Source organism: Panthera onca, chromosome A2 (assembly GCF_046562875.1).
Source record: "Panthera onca isolate mPanOnc1 chromosome A2, mPanOnc1 haplotype 2, whole genome shotgun sequence".
NCBI classification, from domain to species: domain Eukaryota; kingdom Metazoa; phylum Chordata; class Mammalia; order Carnivora; family Felidae; genus Panthera; species Panthera onca.
This window is the reverse complement of record NC_138340.1, coordinates 54532251-54553466: the sequence shown is the minus strand read 5'-3', so window position 1 is coordinate 54553466 and position 21216 is coordinate 54532251. Positions and strand designations below refer to the sequence as shown.

At 36.3% G+C, this 21216-nt stretch overlaps 1 protein-coding gene and 1 non-coding gene across 9 annotated transcripts in view; one reads left to right on the top strand and one right to left on the bottom strand.

Annotated features, from left to right (window-relative positions):
- The window catches only part of TMCC1 (transmembrane and coiled-coil domain family 1), a 252409-nt gene that overhangs the window by 52721 nt on the left and 178472 nt on the right, over nt 1–21216 (top strand). For 3 of the 8 annotated variants that reach the window (XM_078442723.2, XM_060631837.2, XM_078442725.2), the window contains 2 exons: nt 8612–8667; nt 12304–13003. In XM_078442723.2, the coding sequence (XP_078298849.1) occupies nt 12437–13003 (567 nt within the window). In that variant the 5' untranslated portion in view covers nt 8612–8667; nt 12304–12436. The remainder of the gene's footprint in view (nt 1–8611; nt 8668–12303; nt 13004–21216) is intronic. The other 5 variants (XM_078442728.2, XM_078442727.1, XM_078442729.2 and 2 more) reach the window with 2 other exon arrangements.
- On the bottom strand, nt 1381–1484 carry LOC132679935 (U6 spliceosomal RNA). The gene has a single exon (XR_009610421.2). It is a non-coding gene; the product is annotated as a U6 spliceosomal RNA (small nuclear RNA).

The window sequence follows — 21216 nt, the reverse complement described above, 5'->3', positions numbered from 1 at the left end:
TTTTTCTTTCACTTTCACTTTGATTTAGATTTAATTTGATCTTCTAAGTTTCTTAAAGTAGAAGCTTAAATTATTGATTTTAGGTCTTTTTTTTTAATACAGTAAAACCTTGGTTTGTGAACATAATTCATCACGGAGACATGCTTGTAATCCAGAGCTCTTGTGTATCAAAGTGAATTTCCCCATAAGAAATAATGGAAACTCAGATGATTCATTCTACAACCCAAAAATATTCATATAAAAATGATTACAATACTGTAATATAATATAAAATAGTAAAGAAAATACAAAATATAAAGAAAAATAAATTAGCCTGCACTTACCTTGAAAACCTTCCTGACTGGTGTGAGAGGAGGAGGGTTCACTATCACTAATGGAATCACTGCTGTCTTTTGGCCCAGTGGAATCTTTTTCTGCATGGGGGCCATTGTATACACTCACAAAGATGTTGACTACAGTACAGTATTAATAAACTGCTGTCAGATACTGTATTTAATGTAACTGGCAACAAGGCAGCAGAGGAAAGGGTCTATGTCTGCAGGCAGCCTGACCTAGAATGAAGCAAAGCATTCCTAAGCTTACTCTTGTATGGAAAAGCAAAGGACTGTCTATAGGTGCTTTGAAGTGACGAAAAAATACACTAGTGCCAGTCGTGGGTACCTTCCAACCTTCTGAAAAACCCTGATTTCTGCCGAACGCTGCGGCCTGAGACAGAGCATCTGAGCATGGGAGACAATCATCCACAATCCTGCAGAGAGAGACAGCGGGAGAGAGAAGAACCATTGGCTCAGTTGTGATGATGTAATCATGTGATGTTCGGTGTCACATACTACTTGTATTACAAGACATCACTCATTAAGTTAAAATTTATTAGAAATGTTTGCTCGTCTTGCAGAACACTCACAGAGCAAGTTACTCGCAATCCAAGGTTTTACTGTATATGCATTTAAAACTATAAATTTTTCTCTGGGCACTGTTTTAACATCCCACAAGTTTTGATGTTCCATTTTCACTTATTTGAAAATATTTCTGTTTTTTTCTAGGCTTCCTCTTTTACCCATGGGTTATTTAGGAGTATATTGTTTAATATCCAAGTATTTGGGGCAACTTTCCCAGATCTTTTGCTAATTGATTTTAATGTAATTTCATTGTGATCTGAGAATGTACTTTACATCATAAAAAACAATATTTTATTTATTTTTTTAAATTTTATTTTTTATTTTTTAAAATTTACATCCAAATTAGTTAGCATATAGTGCAACCATGACTTCTGGAGTAGATTCCTTAGTACCCCTTACCCATTTAGCCCATCCCCCCTCCCGCAACCCCTCCAGTAACCCTCAGTTTGTTCTCCATATTTATGAGTCTCTTCTGTTTTGTAAAAATACTGAATGCTTCACGAATTTGCGCGTCACCCTCGCACATGGGCCATGATAATCTCTGTATCGTTCCAATTTTAGTATATGTGCTTCCGAAGCGAGCACAAAAAAATAGTGTTGAGGTTTATTTTATGGCCCAGAATATAATATGTCTTTGTGAGTGTTCCAAGTGCACTTGAAAAGAATGTGTATTTACCAGTTATTGGGTAAAGTGTTTGCAAATGTCATGTAAGTTAGGTGGTAGTACTATCGAGGTCTCCTTCCTGATTTTCTGCCTACTTGTTTTAACAGTTACTGAGTTGAAAGTCTTTTTATTTATTTATTTATTTATTTATTTATTATTTATTTATTTTATTTTATTTTATTTTATTTTATTTTATTTTATTTTAGAGAGAGAGTTAGGGGAGAGGAGAAGAGAAAGAATCCCAAGTAGGCTTTAAGCTTAGTGTGGAGCCCGATGCAGGGCTTGACTTTATGACCTCATGACCCTGAGACAAAATCAGGAGTCAGACGTTCACCTGACTGAGCCATCAGGCACCCCAAAACTCTTTAACTATAATTGTAGATTTGTCTGTTTCTCTTGTTAGATCCATCAGTTTTTGTCTCATGTATTTTAAAGTTCTTATTTTAATAGTTTGTTTTTTTTTTTTAATTCCAGAGAGAGAGCACAAGTGAGGGAAATGGGCAGAAGGCGGGGGGGGGGGGGGGGGGGGGGGAGACCAATGCAAACAGGCTCCATGCTTAGCATGGAATTCAATTTGGCGCTCAATCCCACCACCCCAGGACCATGACCTGAGCTGAAATCAAGAGTCGGATGGATGCTCAACTGACTGAGTCACCAAGGCGCCCCTAAAGCTCTTATTTTAGAGTGCATATGTATTTATGATTGTTACATTCTTCTTGGAGAATTGACCCATTTATCATTATGTAGTGGCCCTCTTATCCTAGACAGTCTTTCTGATTCTGAAGTCTGCTTTGAAATTGATTTGGCTGTACTTTCTTTTGGTGAGTGTATGGTATCTTTTTCTATTGTTTTACCTTTTCCTATCTAAATCTTTATATATTAAAAAAAAGGTTTTTTTTAATGTCTATTTATTTTTGAGAGAGACAGAGAGACAGAGTGTGAGTGGGGGAGGGCAGAGAGAGAAGGAGACACAGAATCTGAAGCAGGCTCCAGGTTCTGAGCTGTCAGCACAGAGCCTGACATGGGGCTCGAACTCATGAACCATGAGATCAGGACCTAATCCAAAGTTGGATGCTTAACCGACTGGCCACCCAGGCGCTCCTTAATCTTTATATTTAGTGGACTTTTTGTAGATTGCTTTTAGCTTGATCATGCTTTTTCATCCAGTCTGACAATTTGTCTTTTAACTGGTGTTTTTTTAGACCATATTATTAAAGTAATCATTTAATTATTAATCAGTTATTATTAATAACTATTTAGTAATTATTAATTAGTTAGAATAAAACTTACCATCTTGCTAGCTGTTTATATTTGTTGCATTTCTTTTTTCCTTTGCCTTCTGTAGTGTGAATTGAGCTTTTTATTAGTATTATATCCTCCCTGTTGACTTATTTATACTCACCTAAAATGGTTTTTAGTTGTTGTCTTTGGATTTACAGTATATGTTTTAAAATAATTTTAGGGGGCGCCTGGGTGGCTCAGTCGGTTAAGTGGCCGACTTTGGCTCAGGTCACGATCTCACGGTCCGTGAGTTCGAGCCCCGCGTCGGGCTCTGTGCTGACAGCTCGGAGCCTGGAGCCTGCTTCTGATTCTGTGTCTCCCTCTCTCTCTGCTCCTCCCCTGTTCATGCTCTGTCTCTTTCTGTCTCAAAAATAAATAAACGTTAAAAAAAAATAATAAATAAAATAATTTTTGTATACCTTCAAATTATACCACTTCACATGTAGTGCATGTATCTTAATATTTTATGTTCCTAACTCTTCCTTTCACTGTCACTGTTTAATATATTTTATTACATATGCTATAAATAACCAGTACGTTGTTCACTGCTCCAAACAATTGTATTTTAGAGTAATTAAAAATCTGAAAGAGAGGGGTGCCAGGGTGGCTCAGTCAGTTAAGCATCCGACTTCAGCTCAGATCATGATCTCGTGGTCCGTGGGTTCAAGCCTCACATCAGGCTCTTTGCTGACAGCTCAGAGCCTGGAGCCTGCTACCGATTCTGTGTCTCCCTCTCTCTCCACCCCTCCACCACTCATGCTCTGTCTCTCTCCATCTCTCAAAAATGAATAAACGTTAAAAATTTTTTTTTAAAAAATCTGAAAGAGGAAAGACTTTATTGTACTTTCGTTTATTCATTTTTTGTGTAGATCCAAGCTTTTCACCTGTATCCATTCTGCCTGAAGAATTTCCTTTAATATTTCTTGTATGGTGGGTCTGCTGGCAATGAATTCTCTGTTTTTGTTTGTCTGAGAGAGTCTTTATTTCTCCTTATGAAGAATATTTTTACTTGATATAGAGTACTGGCTGGGCAGTTTTTTTCTTTCAACATTTTTAAGTTGTCACTCCATTGTCTTCTTACTTGGCAACGTTTCTGACAAAGTTTATTATAATCCTTATTTTTGTTCCTCTGTATGCAATATGTTTTCCCCTCTCTTGCTATCTTCAAGATTTTCTCTTTGCCTTTCAGCAATTTAAATATGATAGGCCCAGGCATGTGTATTTTGGTGGGGGAGGATATATTTATCTTATTTGTTTTTGGAGCTTCTTAAGTCTGTAGTTTGGTGCCTTGTCACTAATTTTGCTTAGTTCTTGGGCATTCTAATATTTCTTCTCCATTCTTTCTGTCTCCTGCCATTCTAAGTATGTGTATGTTACATTGTTTGATTTTCCCACAGTTCTCAGATGTTCTCTACTGTTTTATTTTCCTACTGTGTTTTCTTCTTTACTTTTCAATTTGGGTAATTTCTGTTAGCTTATCTTCAAGTTCACTGATTCTTTTTTCGGCTGTTTCAAGTCTACTAATAAACTTTTGTTCTTTGTTACTGTTTTTATTTCTAGAATTTCCACTTGATCCTTTCTTATAATTTCCATGTCTCTGAATTTATAAATTCCCTTCTAGGTCCAAAATCTGTCATATCTGAATCTAGTTCTGATGATTGCTTTGTTTCTTCAAGCTGTGTTTTTGGCATACTTCATAATTTTTTTGTTGAAAGCTGAACATACTGTATAGGATAGGAGATACTGAAGTAAATACTTTATATGCTTGAAGAAGACTGCAAATTTCTGCTAGACCCTGGCATCATGGCCTGAGCCAAAATCAAGAGTCCAGATGCTCACCTAAGCCACCCAGGCATCCCTTTTTCTGCTCTCATTTAAGGTGGAATTTGTGTTAATTTGTTAGGGGTTGGGCTATATTTGAAGTTTATTATTGCCATGGTTACCAGAGTTGATATTTGTTCTTGCCATGGGAACCCAGAGACTTCAAGTTTTTCTAGTGTCCTTTGTCTCCTAGCGTCCCTTATCTCCATGCTTAGCTTTGGATTTTCCCTCTATACTGTTTCTCAGAGTCTGTCTCTTGCAGCTATATTCCACTGTTATTTTTATTTGGAGCTTGTTAGTGTGGTAATGGAGGATAAGAGGAATTCTTGATGGTCTGTTAAGCCTCAGATTTAGGCAGATGTTAGAATCTGGGTTTTGTAGATGCTTTACATTACAAAATGCTTTACATTACAAAACTTTACATTCCACTTCCTTGGGTAGAGTTTCTCCTCTTCTTTCTTTTTACCCACCTGCAGTGTCTAGATTAATTTTTAAAACCTAAGGATTTTACTTATTTTTTTATTAAAAATTTTTTTTCATGTTTATTTTTGAGAGAGAGAGTGTGAGTGGGGGAGGGCGAGAGAGAGGGAGACACAGAATCTGAAGCAGTCTCCAGGCTCTGAGCTATCAGCACAGATCCTGACTTGGGCTTTAAGTCACCAACCGGGAGATCATGACCTGAGCCAAAGTCATTTGCTTAACCGATTGAGCCACCCAGTTACCCCTAAAACGTAAGGTTTTTAAAGTTAAGGTTTTTCAAACCTCTCTCACCCTGCATTAAGGTTATTGTTACTTTACAGAGAGTGAAAATTGTGTGTCAGTATCCTCAGTCTCTTTTTCTTTCCTTCAGCTCTAGTGGGATTCTACCAGTGTCCTCTGGGTATTTGATGAATTTTTCTTTGCAGATTAAGCCTTTTGTTCCATAGGGAGATGGGGGAAATAGATCTCGGCTGATTGGCATTGGCTATTCTACTCTTCAAGCTCCATAGGTATGGGTGAGGGCAAGGATGAGGAGCTTTTTCTGCATATTGTCAGATCCACGCCCCTGCATTAGAGATTCTTTTGAAGTTCCTGGAAAAAAGCGTACATCAGGGTGAGAACTCTTACGATTGCAGCCCCCAGGGGCTTTCCAGCCTCATGTTAGCCCACATTCAGTCTTAAGCAGTTTGTCAAAATTATATTTTAAATCCTCCTAACTGCAGTGGAATTCTCCCATGCTCTTGGGACTATATTTCCTTTAGTTGGAGAGAAAGCTTTCCCTTTTTCCGGGTTTTGGGTATTTGTCCAGCCTCTGTGTTGCTCTATCCCTGCTGTATTTTAAAAATTTATGTATGTATGTTTTTTTGAGTATAGTTGACATAACAGTGTTACATTAGTTTCAGGTATACAGCTTAGTGATATGACAAGCTTATGCATTATGCTATGTTCATTCACCTCAAGTATAACTACCATCTGTGTCTTTACATTGATATTACTTTGTTACATTGACTGTATCCTTATGCTGTGCCTTTTATTTCCATGACTTATTCCATAACTGGAAGCCTGTATTTCCTTCCCACCTTCACCCGTGTGGCCCAACTTCCCATCTCTGCTGTATTGCTAGAGGTTAGATCAAGAGAAAATGGGGTTCGGGTAGGAAGAGTGTGATTCTTTTCACTCTCTGAACATTAGGAATCCACACTGTGGTCACAGAGTAACTTGTGAGACTTACCTTAGGGCTCAGCATATGATCAATTTTGGTAAAAGATCTCTGTGCTTGATAGAGTATTTATTCTTCAGTTATTGGGTAGTGTAGGTCTGGTTAATCATGCTATTCAAATCTGTATTTTTATCCTTTTCTAATCTCTTTCTGAGTCATTGGTCAGCTACTCAGAGTTGTTAAAAGTTTCCCCATTATGATTATGGATATTTTTCACTATTTGTAATTTTTCCAAATTTCACTTTATATATTTGAAGGCTATGTTATTACGTGCGTACGAATCTTAAATTGTTATATCTTACTCATGAGTTATCCTTGAATTCTATGAATTATACACCTATAAATGCTTTTTTTATTAAAGTCTACTTTGAGTACTATTAATATGGCTAGAGAGGCTTTCTTTTAGTTTATGTCTGTATGACCTTTCTATACTTTTTAACTGTTTTTTTTTTTTTTAAGTTTATTTATTTTTGAGAGAGACCAAGACAGTGTGAGCAGGGGAGGGGCAGAGAGAGAGAGAGAGAGAGGGAGGGAGGGAGGGAGGGAGAAAGAATCCCAAGACCGAAGTGGGACTCAAACTCATGAAACTGTGAGATTGTGACTTGAGCTGAAACCAAGAGTCAGGTGCTTAACCAACTGAGCCAACCAGGTGCCTCCCTGCCTTTTTTTTAATGTTTGTTTATTTTTGAGAGAGACAGAGACGAGTGGGAGCGGTGGAGGGGCAGAGAGAGGGGGAAGCACAGAATCCAAAACAGGCTCCAGCCTCTGAGCTGTTAGCACAGAGCCCAGTGCAGGGCTTGAACTCACGAGTTCAAATTATGTCACAAGTCACAAATTATGACCTGAGCTGAAGTCTGATGCTCAACCGACTGAGCCACCCAGGCACCCCTATTTTTAGCTGTTTTATTTTAGGAGTGATTTTTGTGAACACCGTAATAGTTGAGTTTTGTTCTTTATTAGTGCAATAATTTTTGTCTTTTGGTCTGATTATATTAGTGTAGTTACTGGAATATTTGAGCTTCTATTTGACACCTTATGTTTTGCTTTTATATTAAGTTCTACTTGTTCTGTGATCTACCCTCCTTTTTGCATTCATTTGGGCATTTTAATTTGTATTTCCTTTCTATTATCATAGTAATTATGTATTATTTTACTACTTTTTAAATGTTTACCCAGAGATTAAAACATGTGATTCCTTCCTTTTTAAAAATATGTTTATTTTTCAATATGTAATAATAGTCGTAAGGCACAGAATTCAAAAGGTACAAAAGACTGTGATAGGAAGTCCTCTCTCACATCTACCCACCAGCCACCCCATTCTTCAGTTGCCTTAGGAATGTATATAGACCAGTAGAGTCATCTAGCATCTTTACTGGCCCCCAAACATATTGTGTTTACTGCTCTTCTAGATGGAAATCTTGGTCCATATCTTCCTGCTTATTCATCCATTTTCTCATCCTTCAAAGCTCAGTTAAAAGTTTCATGAAGCTTTCCTGAACAAATCTGTTCTTAACTGATCTTCTAATATTAATTGCAGTTTTCTTCACACATTTTAGCTTAATAATATGGTTTTGTGCTAGTTTCCTTTCGTTTTAAGTACGAAAGGAATCTGACTTTCCGTCCCAGATTGTGAGTTCCTCAAGGGCAGGGTAATATGCTTTCACTTGGTCTGTATAATGCTGAGCATAAAACAAATGCTCCCCCAATACTTGTTTAATTAAATAGTTTCTCTGGTAATGGCTGTCAGAAGGTCGTTTTCCACAAAAATTTCAATTTTCGTGCATCTTGATTCTCAATTGTACATGGTAGATACAGTTTTTAAGAGTTAGCTTTGAATGCAATATTACAGATCTAGAATTGCGAACTACTTGAAAAAATATTTGCTTATAAAATTGTCTTTATGTGCTTGCTTTGCATTTCATTTTAAGTTTAAAATTAATAGCCATTCCTAATTCAGTATGAGAGTGTAAAAATATTCATTGCTATTTATTACATGTGCACTTCCTTAAGTACTAACAAGTTAGCACTTTTTTCAAAAATATCTTCTTTGTTGATTATAATTTTTCTTCGTAACATTTGTGAAAAATTAGAAGACACTGAAAAATATTAGAAAAAATTACCCTACTCCTACCAGTGAAAGATAAATATTAACATAAACATATAAACTCAGTTTTTTTCTGTGTCTATGTAATAGATAAGCTACCCATCTAAGTTTTTCACTTTGTAATTCTTAATGTTCACTTTCAGCTTTTCCTGAAAGGATTCCTGTACACCTTAGAAGTGCTTGAAGAAGAGTGATAAAGGCAAGTATACAACTCTTTATGGTTAGTGAAATAACTTGGTTAATAGCCAAGCCAAAAAGCTTTGGTCACCATATCTATCAGAAAAGAAAAAAAAAAGTAAAGAAAAAAAGAAATAAAGATAATTTATATATAATTTGAATGGTTTTCCAGAGCACCCTCCTAAACATTTGCCAGAGTTTTAAAACATAACTTTTAAACTTATTTCTGATTTTAATTCAGAGTAGATTGTTTCTTGAATGTGAAGTAATGGTGTATTATGTCTTTTCTAGAAAAATTGTTAAAATTTCGGAGAATTTAACAAAGTTCTCTGAAATACCTTGTCTGTAGATAGCTACCTTTTCCTTCTCTTTTCCTTACTTTGTATTCTTTCCCCTCTTTTTCCTTACATCCTTCTACTCCCTTTTCTCTTTCTTTACTTCTTCTGGTTTACTTATAAAAACTTTACTTTTCAGAGAAGCTGAGTGAATAAAAGTGAAGCCAACATTTCTATCTTATGATACTTTATGATTGAACTTGTGTTAAACCAGGCATCTCAATATATTGTTTGGAGAGTTTTATAAACTGAGCAGGGTTATTTATTTGAATTTGCTGTCTTAAAGGAGAAAATAAGGGAGTCCTAAAAAATTTTGACATTATTGAATTTGTTTAGTGCTTGCATTCTTACTGTCAGCAGTATACCATCACTGTCTTTGGTATTTTGGACACAGTATTTGACCTTCCATCATATTTGGTGTATATTAAAAGGTAGCCTTAAAGATTTTCTGTTGACCTACAGAAAATTTTAACAAGCTTCAAAATTTTGACCATATTTTTTGTTTGTATTGTTATCACAGCAGTAATGCAGATAATAGATACAAGTATAAATACTAGTACATTTTAGAGTCAGTGCAACAGGTTGTTTTTAAAAATTCTTACATTAGAACTTGATGTTTAAAGCTTAATTTTGGTTTTTTACGGTTCCATGCTAAATAGGCCTCTGCTTAGTATGACTCAGGTATGTCTTGCCTTTAGAAATCCCAGAATTTATTACTGTTGTATATAACCTTTGCAGCTGTATAGATAGCCTGTGCAAGCTTTGGCTTGGAAATTGACACTCTGTTTCTAGGTTTTCTTAGGAATGCTGTTATTTTTTTATTTGTAATCAGTCATCATTTCCAGTTGTTTGAAAATAAAGATGATGTACAGATGCTAGTGAAATCTCAAATGAAGTTATGTTAAAAATGTATTATGTTTCCCCCCCCCCCCCCTTTTTTTTTAAATTATCAGATGGCCATTTGATTAGCTTATAACACTGCCCAAAGAAACAGGTTTACAGGTAACGTCTTTATATATAGGACAAGTAAAGTACGTTATTTATTTGGTTTTCCAGCTAACTTTGACACCATTCCTTTAATCGTGGTATCTTTTACTCTCATGGGAGAAACTTCTATCTTTTGCTTCCAGATACAACAAAAAAATCAGTTGTATTATTTAGCTAATGGAATACAAATAAGGAGGAAGGTAAATTACTACCTTATTAGTCTGCTGCTTTCACATCTTCCCATCTCCTCAGGGTCTCAATTGCCCAGATTAGTTACTGGAGTATCTTGGTTACATAGCCCTTCTTCTCTGAGGGCTCAATGCTTTGTAGGGTGGAAATAATTCAATAACTATTAGTGTGCTCCACAAACTCATGAGTGAAGGTGAGTATAATTAAATATATGTACTACTGGCAATATTGGCAATATTTTTGCCCTCAAGGAGCCCCAGAAAACTCCAGTAAAGGCCAAGACAGTCATTAACTAATAAGGATTAAGGGTTTCATTCTGAGCTCCCTCAATGGGAAGAGGAAAAACAAAAGCAATGTGCAATCAGAAAAGGGCAAGAGGCCCCGGTGGTATGGCAGGATTTCAGCATGACCACAAAGAGTTTAAGCAAAAAGCAGTGAAATTTCCTGTTCTCATGACTGCTACTCATTTGCCTAATTTAGGAGCAAAGAATTTTGTGGTATTTAGAAAGTGGGAAGGTACTGGTGAGAGATAAATGTCTTTAAGTCTGTTGTGATGTTTATGCCTCTGAGTCATGAAGAGGTCAGGAGATGAGTAAATAAGTATGAAAGAATATGGACAGCAGAGCCACAATGACAGTGCCATATACACGGTAAGAAGGTCTTCCTTCTGAGAGTAGTTACCAAGAAGAAAACTAGAGGGTTTACATTCCTACCCCTCTGAACTCTAGTATCCTTTAGTTCACAGTTAACTCTTACATTCCAGCTAGTTTATGCCTTCTAGATTGCTACTTGGTGGCAAGGAGTCTCCATATCCCCAGAACATGACCCCCATAGGGCCTTACTAGTAGTGACTTAGGCTGTTCAAAGTACTTGGTAGTGTAGGGAGTTTTAAAGCTCGTTGAACAAAAAATTGAGGGAAAATAGGGAAATAAAGAACATCCTATATCATATTTTGTCCTCAGGTTCTGTGCATTAATACAAACTTATATATTTGCAGAACCTCAATACAAAAGTACTGTTTCTTTCCATTAAGAAAAATCTCATCCCTACCATCTCCTTTCCTTTTTTTTGCATGTGATTTCCATAACCATGGCAGTTTTGCTGACTTTACATCTCTTAGTTTCAGCTTCCTTTTAATTTCCTGCATTTAATATTGGTGTGTGATTGCATTTTAACCTTTCTTTTTCTCTACTCTTCCGTCTACCCAGTTACTGTGTTACTTCGTTGCTTTTAATTTGTGTGGATATGTGAGAAGCTTCTGTCAGAGATGACACTATTCAAAGAAAAGGATTTCTTTGAATCTCTTTTTCGTAGGGTAGGGTGGGGGTGGGGACCAACTCCCAGCTGTTCAACACTTGTCCATTTGAAATGTAAACTGTCTTGTTTCTTGTTCCCCACCTCTGGAGTGACTCTGAAGCTCTCTTCTTGATAGTTGGTACAGGGCAAAGCTCTAGTTTCTGTAGAGACAGATTCTGCCTGGATCGTTTGCTCATATGGTGCCAGATGGTCCTTTGTGTTCAGCGGAGAATTCAACTTGCAAGATTTTTGTTTCCATTTTCTTCTCAATAAACACCCCTGTTTACCAGTGACTGATGAATATGATTGGTAACAAGAAATTTCTCTTTTCCATTAAAATCCACAGTTAGATTGGGATGTCCACTTCTCACTATTATTCTTTGAATTTACTTTGCTGAGTTTCAGCATATGGACAATTAACTGTGGTTGTGACTGAGAGGAATTAAATTGCCTTATCTAGACTGTACGTATGAATGGTCTGTTCCTTCTTGATTTCCCAAGTAATGGCTGTTCTGTGAACTATTATTATGGTTTCCATCCCAAGAAGACTCCTGGTATTCAGTTCTTCATATGTTGAAACCTGTTGGGATTTTTTTTTTTTAACATTGCTATTTTCATTTGCTGTGTACTTACTTTTAGCTTTTTTCCTATTCCAGAAAATAATCATTACCCATTATCTAGAAAACTGTCTTTTAATCTTCTGATTAAAGATTGCTTAATGATATTGCCTGTTTGTTTGGCTAGTGGCATGTTTTTTTCTTTAACACTGAAAATTCTGCATGGACTTATAATAAGATGCTCTTTTCTTTCTTTCTTTGCTTTTCTTCTTCTTCTTTTTTTTTTTTTTTAAGCATTAGATAGGCATGAAGCCTCCGTCTCACAGCTGCATGTGTAGTTACTGTTGAAGCAAATGCCTACCTAATTTGACAGTCTTGGTGTGTTTAAAATTTTTTGAGTTTGCAAATAAGCATATTAAATCTACTGATGGAGCCTTCGGGCAGTGAACAGTTATATGAGGACCCTGATCCTGGAGGCAAATCCCAAGATGCCGAGGCCAGAAAGCAGACAGAATCAGAACAGAAGCTGTCTAAAATGACCCACAATGCTTTGGAGAACATTAATGTGATTGGCCAAGGCTTGAAGCATCTCTTCCAGCACCAGCGCAGGAGGTCATCAGTGTCTCCACACGATGTGCAACAAATTCAGGCAGATCCAGAACCTGAAATGGATCTGGAAAGCCAGAACGCATGTGCTGAGATTGATGGTGTCCCCACCCACCCCACAGCTCTGAATCGTGTCCTGCAGCAGATTCGAGTGCCACCCAAGATGAAGAGAGGGACAAGCTTACATAGTAGGCGGGGCAAGCCAGAGGCCCCAAAGGGAAGCCCCCAAATCAACAGGAAATCTGGCCAGGAGATGACAACTGTTATGCAGTCGGGCCGACCCAGGTCTTCATCTACAACTGATGCTCCAACCAGCTCTGCTATGATGGAAATAGCTTGTGCTGCTGCTGCTGCATGTCTGCCAGGGGATGAGGCAACTATAGAGCGGGTAAGTCTGCCAGATTTCCTTTTTCTGTTAACTTACTGTTCTTTATATCTAAGACTCTCCAAACTTCTTTTTGGTAGCTAAAAAGAGATAGCAAGGACCTCAAAGTTGTGGTAAAAAATAGTTTTTTTTCCCCATTAAATACATGGGATGAGTAATACTCATTCTAGCTAATGAATGGATCCCTATAATTCTATTCCTATTTGCTTCCTAACATATTGCTATGTTCTGTTTATTTTACCCTTTTGCTAAAACCTTCAGTATCTTTCATGTGCCTTTTGTGTATTAAGGGCTCAGTTTTATGGTAGAGGAGCAAAGATGATTCTTGTTTTGGTTTTGCACATGAATTGACTTTCTTACATTAATGAAGGCAAGAAAGTTCTAGAATCTGGGTTTGTCTGCTTAGCATGGGAATATACTAAATTGGTTATAATTTTCATATACTGTGCCACATCATCAGCATTCAGTATACATTTTGCATTCTGTCATAAAGTGCATGCATTCTTATAATTTACTCTTAATAAACAGGTTTTTTAGGTTTGCCTGGATGGGAGAACTAGGCTTAACAAATTTAGGGGGAGCTCTTTTTGTATAACTTAGTTTTATGAAAATAACTTAGTTAAGGCACATAGTAGAAATAGTTCTGGTAAGGTTTGAAAACTTAGGTACATGTAGCCAGGCAGGTAGTAACAATGAGTGAAGTCATGTTATGGGGCTAGGACAAAGTGGAGAGTACAAGTCCTGTCTAAAGGGGCAATGTCTTCTTAGCTTTAGCTGATAGTTGTGATTTAGGACTGTGAGCCCAGTCTTGCCAGGTCTTCTGATTTGAGAAATTTGAAAATGAGTTTAGTCATTTCCTGATTTTTAACCTGTTAGTATAGAAGCCAAACTGAACATATTTGTGGGCCAGGTCTGCCCTATAAGTCAGCATCTTGCTGTGTTTTGGATTTATTTTTATGTATTCCTTAAGTTTTAATGATTAATCAGTCTCACTTTTATACTGTGTCTGCTTCTGGCACAGGCAAATTTATTTTACTGAATATTTAGCCTGGAAATATAAATATTGAATCTAGAACCTTTAAACCTCTCCATCTAAATGTGACATTAGAAACAAATGAGTAATAGACAGTAGATCATTTTAAGAAGTTAAGCCTGGGGCGCCTGGGTGGCGCAGTCAGTTAAGCGTCCGACTTCAGCCAGGTCACGATCTCGCGGTCCGTGGGTTCGAGCCCCGCGTCAGGCTCTGGGCTGATGGCTCGGAGCCTGGAGCCTGTTTCCGATTCTGTGTCTCCCTCTCTCTCTGCCCCTCCCCCGTTCATGCTCTGTCTCTCTCTGTCCCAAAAATAAATTAAAAAAAAAAACGTTGAAAAAAAAAAAAAATTAAAAAAAAAAAAAAAAAAAAGTTAAGCCTGTCTGAATAACATATTCACCAGAATAGCAATCATCAGAATAATGATTCACATCATTAAAATTAAAGGTATAAATGAGGAAAATAATATAAATTTATGTGCATAATAGTTACCTTTTTTTTTTTTTTTTTGATGTTTATTTTTGAGAGAGAGTGTGAGCGGGGAGGGTCAGAGAGAGAGGGAGACATAGAATCTGAAGCGGGGCTCGAATTCATGAACTGAACCATGAGATCATGGCCTTAGCCCAAGTCAGACACTTAACCTACTTAGCCACCCAGGCGCCCCCATAATAGTTATCTTTGAAATAAAAAGGACATTTGGTCATTGATTATACAATCTAGTTGACAATAACTAACAGTGCAACTATATAATTTGTCTTAATCTGTACCAGAGAACACTAAGAAAATTTTTTTTTTTACTTGTGATTCTGTGATTATAGACTTTCATGTTAAAAATTAGGGGTGCCTGGGTGGCTCAGTCACTTAAGCATCTGACTCTTGATTTTGGCTCAGGTCATGATCTTAGCTCAGGGTCAAGATTGAGACCTGCACTGGGTGTGGATCTCTCTCTCTCTCTACCCCGCCATGCCCCTCTGCCCTTTCATGTGCACCCTCCCCCCACTCTCAAAAAAAAAAAAAAAAAAATTGTAAGTAAAGCATATTGTGTGTGTTTATATTGCTTTAGAAAACTTCATAGAGAGCCAAGGGGGGAACATTTTTAATAATTGTTTCTTTAATACATGTATTTACAGAAAAATCCACCGATTTTACTTCATTATTTTATTTTAATCCCTGTGTAGTTAACAGTATAGTGTTAGTTTCAGGTGTACAATATAGTCATTTCAACAATTCCATATATTAATACTACTCATCAAGATAAATGTACTCTTAATCCCCTTCATCTGTTTCATTCAACCCCCCGACCCACCTCCCCTCTGGTAACCATCTGTTTGTTGTCTATGGTTACGAGTGTTCTTTTGGTTTGTCCTTTTTTTTTTCCTTTAATCATTCATCTTGTTTCTTAAATTCCACATGTGAATAAAATGATACAATATTTGTCTTTCTCTGACTTATTTCACTTAGCATTGTATTCTCTAGATCAATCCATGTTGTTGCAAATGGCAAGATTTCATTCTTTTTAATGACTGAATAGTATTCCATTGTGTATATGTACCATATTTTCTTTGTCCATTCATCTGTCATTGGTTACTTGGATTGCTTTCATAATATGGCTATTGTAAATAATGCTGGAGTAAACATACAGGTGCATATATGTATCAAATTAGTGTTTTTTGTATTCTTTGGGTAAATACCCAGTAGTGCAATTACTGGATGCCGTTGTGGTTCTATTATTAATTTCTTGAGGAACCTCTACTGTTTTCCACAGTGGCTGCACCAATTTGTATTTCTACCAACAGTAAACAAGAGTTCTTTTTTCTCCACATTCTCACCAATTCTTTAGTGTTTTTGATTTTAGACATTCTGACAGGTGTGAGGTGATATCTCATTGTAGCTTTGATTTGCATTTCCCTGATGATGAATGATGTTGAGCATCTTTCCATGTGTCTATTGGCCATCTCTATGTCTTCTTTAGAGAAATGTCTGTTCATGTCTTTACATTGTTAATTGGATTATTTGTATTTTTGGTATTGAGTTATATAAGTTCTTTACAGATATTTTGGATACTAACCCTTTACTGGATATGTCATTTCCCATTCAGTAGATTGTCTTTTAGTTTTTTGTTGATTGTTTCCTTTGCTATGCAGAAGTTTTTTGTTTTGATGAAGTGTCCCAATAGTTTATTTTTGCTTTTGTTTCCCTTGCCTCAGGAGACATACCTAAAAAATTGTTACTCCCACTGATGTCAGAGAAATTACTACCTTCTAGGATTTTTATGAAAACCCACCAATTATTTTTTTTTAAGTTTTGTTTTGTTTTGTTTTTACTTATTTAAGTAATCTCTATACCCAATGTGGGGCTCGAACTCACGACCCTGAGATGAAGAGTTGCACACTCTTCTGACTGAGCCAGTGAGGTGTCCATGAAAACCCACCAATTTTAAATATACAGTTGATTAGTTTTAAAAAGGTGTGGTCATAAAACAGTAGTCATGATGTGGAACATTTCCATCACCCCGCAGTGATTTCTTATGCCCCTTTGCTGTAGTCTGTCCTATTTTCTCTAATCCTTGGCTACCACTGATCTACTTTCTATTACTATTGTTTTGCCTTTTCTAGAATTTATTATAAGTGGTATTATACAGTATGTAGTCTTTTGTGTTTGGCTTCTTTCATTTAGCGTACTGCTTTGGAGAATTAGTTGTTGCATCATTCCTTTTCCTTGCTGAGTAGTATTCTGATATGTATCTATTTGTTTATTTGTTCCCTGGTTGATGGACATTTGGATTATGTCCATTTTCTCGCTATTAATAAAACTGCTATAAACTTTTGTATGTAGGACTTAATGTTTTCATTTCTCTGATTCATATGGTAAATGTGTCTGCCCTGTTTTAACTCAAAAACACTTTGGACACCCAATGTATGTTTTTTTTTTCCCCACGCTGACAACCAGTTCTGACACCAACTGGGTGTCCTACAATTCAATTAAATTCTGACAGTAACTCGTTAGAGTTAATGTAGATCTCACTGTTAAAGAACTTGGTTCCACTTGAGATGTCAGTTGGAAGTGTCAGGTTCCCACCTGTGCTTCTGACCAACCAACAATTTATTCTACAACTCCCTGTTCAGGTTTGGTTATTTACTAGAATGGCTCACAGAACCCAGAAAGGCACTTTACTTACATTTATTGGTTTATTATAAAGGATACAGTTCAGGACCACCAAAGTACAACAGCTGCCTAGGGCAAGGTAGATGGGGAGGTTTGGTGATGCACAGCTTTCGTGTCTCTCTAGGTACACCACCCTCCCAACACATAGTGTCCACCAACGTGGAAGCTCTCTGAACCGTGTCATTTAGGGAGTTTTGTGGCAGCTTCATTATGCATGTACAGTTGGTTAAATCACTGGCCATTGGTGATTACCTCATTTCCAAAACCTCTCCCTTTCCAGGAGGTTGAGAGGTGGGGATGAAAGTTCCACTCCTCTAATTGAGCCTTGGTCTTTCTGGCACTCTGCATCTATCCTAAAGCTATCCTGGGGCTACTAGTCATCCAATTAGCACACACTCCAGAAATCCAAGGGTTTCAGGAGCTCTGTGCTAGGAACCTGAAATGAAGACCATGTATATATTTATCACGATGCATGTTTAACTTACAAAGTGACTGTGCCATTTTGCATTTCTGTCAGCAGTGTATGAAAATTTTAGTTTCTTCACATCCTCATCAATATTTGGTGTTGTCATCATTTTTAAATTTAGCCATTCTAGTTTGTGAGTGGTATTGCATTGGGGTTTTTAATTTCTGTTTCTCTAATGGCATGAAAAGATTGGTAATATTTATTTTTTATGCAGTTAGTAAAGATTGGCTGGTGATTTTAAAAAGAAGATTATTTCTAAAAATTGATGTTAATTATTTCTAGACATTTAAGTGATCTGACAATTCTTCAGAATTAGCAGAATAGTCATTCAGACAGTTTGCTATTTGCTTAGTTAACACTTGCTGAAGAATGGACTTCTTATAGTTTTAATAATTTTATTTATAATCACCAGTCTGGGAGATAAAGCTCATGTTATTCATGTGTAAAATCAGAATGCAGTAACATTAGTTGTGATTTATAAAATTTGACTAGATTTTTATTTGCTTCTTAGAAGTGTAGGCTACATTCTCTTTGTGAACAACAAATTGCTGGAAACTAAAGTACTCTACTTACCTTCTTAGCCAATATAATTGGGTTTATATTATATTAGCCAATATAATAGTCTGTCACTTAATCAAAAGTCAGTTGAAGTTTTTATGATCAAAAAATGGTATGTATGTATTTTGAATATTTTACTTAAAACCAAGGCCTTAAAATTTTAGAATATAAACCTACTGATTGGACTTTTGTACCTTTCACTCGTTGCATGGATTATAATTTCTAGTTTTTAAGTTTTTATAAAGTGGAGTGATAACCTGGTGACACTTGTGAAGCAGTGTGGGACAGCCTCTTAGATTTTAATCTCTTGAAAGGCTTTGCCCACTTTAAATTTTTTTTTTTTTTTTTTTTTTTTTTAACGTTTATTTATTTTTGAGACAGGGAGACAGAGCATGAACAGGGGCTCTTGAAAGGCTTTGCCCACTTTAAATTCGTTTTTTTTTTTTTTTTTTTAACGTTTATTTATTTTTGAGACAGAGGGAGACAGAGCATGAACGGGGGAGGGTCAGAGAGAGGGAGACACAGAATCCGAAACAGGCTCCAGGCTCTGAGCTGTCAGCACAGAGCCCGACGCGGGGCTCGAACTCACGGACCGTGAGATCATGACCTGAGCCGAAGTCGGCCGCCCAACCGACTGAGCCACCCAGGCGCCCCTTAAATTCGTTTTTAAAAAAGCAATGTGCTTTTCTTGAGTCTTTCCAAAGCACTTGTGTTTTCATAGAAATAAAAGACCCTTTTATACTCATCTGATTGGTTTATGTAGTATTTAATTAAATTATTTAGTTATAAATGAATATAACTTAACAAACTGATGTAGGAGCTTAAGTGTATATGGGAGTGTACCATAGTGTACCAGCCATGAACACTGATTATCCTGTGAGGATAAAATCTGCATGTCTTTCAGAGAAAATGAAGTTTGAGAATGATATGGCAAGTTGGTTAATTAAGTGGAAATTAGTTTGGAGAGCTTCTATTCTATTGTATCTTAGTATGAGAGATTGTTTCAAATTCCAAATATGGGTGCCTCTATTTTTGTGTTGAGGATGAAATGTTTTAATACTGGTGGTAATTGTTTGAGTACATTGATATCTGTGTCCCATTTAAGTTAACAGCATTATTACAGACTTGCATGTACATGTATGCATGTACAAACATAACCCTAAGACAAATGTTGAGTTGATTTTCCAATGTAGCCATTGTGTTTTGAAAGCCAGCTGCTTCTGCCTTAGCCATCTGCCACTTAACAAGTCTAGTTTTAAAAGTAGGTTCTTGGCCTTTAAGCTAGATTCCTTTTTTAAATTCAGATTTGGCAGGTATTTATTTGTGCCTAATATGTACAAAGCATGGCTTTGACCTAATGATGGAAATGAGACCTGGTTGGAACAATCATGACATGTTGAACACAAAGGTTCTTGTTCCCTTCCTTTTTGGATTTACCAGTGTCTGTCTTTTTCCCACATAAAAATTTTGTTGACATATCCAGTGTCCTGCAGTTACATCATTTAAAGGGTCATCTTCAAATTCACAAAAGCAGTTTTTTTCTGTAAGTGCTTTGTGATTTGAAAGTTATAAAGTTAAATGTTTTGAATTTGAAAGAAGCATGCTTAATGTAGAAAACATTGAACATACAGAGTAAAAGAAGGAAAAAACAAAAATAAGTATTGCGAATATTTTGGCATGTTTTCTCTATATACTACTTACTTAAATATGCAAAATACATAGAACATTTAAATTTAGTTCTTTTAAGATTAACATTTAAAAATAAAACTAGAATCTTACTAAATGGACAATTTTGTATCCTTTTTTATTAAAATTCTGCCTTGAGCATTTTTAGATATCCATAAATATTCTTTTTTAGATTTTTACTGATTGAGTAATATTACAACATATTTTGTTGTAATACCATAATTTATGGTAACTTTTTTATATTGAGTTGGAGATAGAGAAATCAAAATATTTAAATTTCCTTTATGTAGAATATATGAAATATTTTTATTTTTTAAATTTTAATTTGAGAGAGAGAGCGCATACATATGAGTGTGGGAGAGGTGCAGAGGGGGAGAGAGAGAGAGAGAGAGAGAGAGAGAGAGAGAGAGAGAGAATCTTAAGCAGGCTCCATGTGCCCCAGCACAGGACTCAATCCCACAACTGTGAGATTGTGACCTGAGCCGAAATCAAGAGTTAAACACTCAACTAAGTCACCCGGGCACCCCTGAAATATTTATTAATCAAGAAATATTTGGGAGTGGTGATAATGATAGCTACATTCATTGTGTGCTTATTATGTAGCAGGCAATATATTTAAACACATTATATAGTTTTCTCATTAGTTCTAAAACAGCCCTATTTTTTTCTGCATGAAGCAGCAGAGGCATAGAGAAGTTAAGTATGCCCATGGTTTCACTGCCAGCATGTTGCACAACTAGAGTGTTTCAGAACTTAAATACTAAATGCAGGCATTTACATTTTGATTAGATATGTTTTAATAACATCTGTATTCTAGGCATTATTTCATTCAAAAACTGCTTTTACCTACCATACCAGATGGTCTCTCCATTTTAATGTGCTGGACATTGGTCTGAGTATTTGGGAGATACAAACGATGTACTTTTTCCTTCTGTACTTTAAAATATTAGCTTCATTTGTATGTATAATACAGAAACAATCAGTAATTGGCACTCAATTTATGAAAATTCAGGGTAGCATTTCATACATAAGATGGTCTTATTTCAGATCTTTCTGAAATCCTTTAGATTTTTAAAAATGGCTACTAAAGATTTTTCCTATTACACCTACTATTCACCTTTAAAGTTCTCCCGAGGATTTGAAAACTTTCAGATCCTAGACTCAGTGAACTTACAGTCTAGTTGGAGATACAGCAAACAATATAAAAGTTATCTGTATGATAAATGGTATGGATAAGTTGAGAAGATGAAAGATCCTTCTAGTTTGGAGTGAATACAAAGCTTAGAGGAGGGAAGTGGAGGTGGGCGCTTT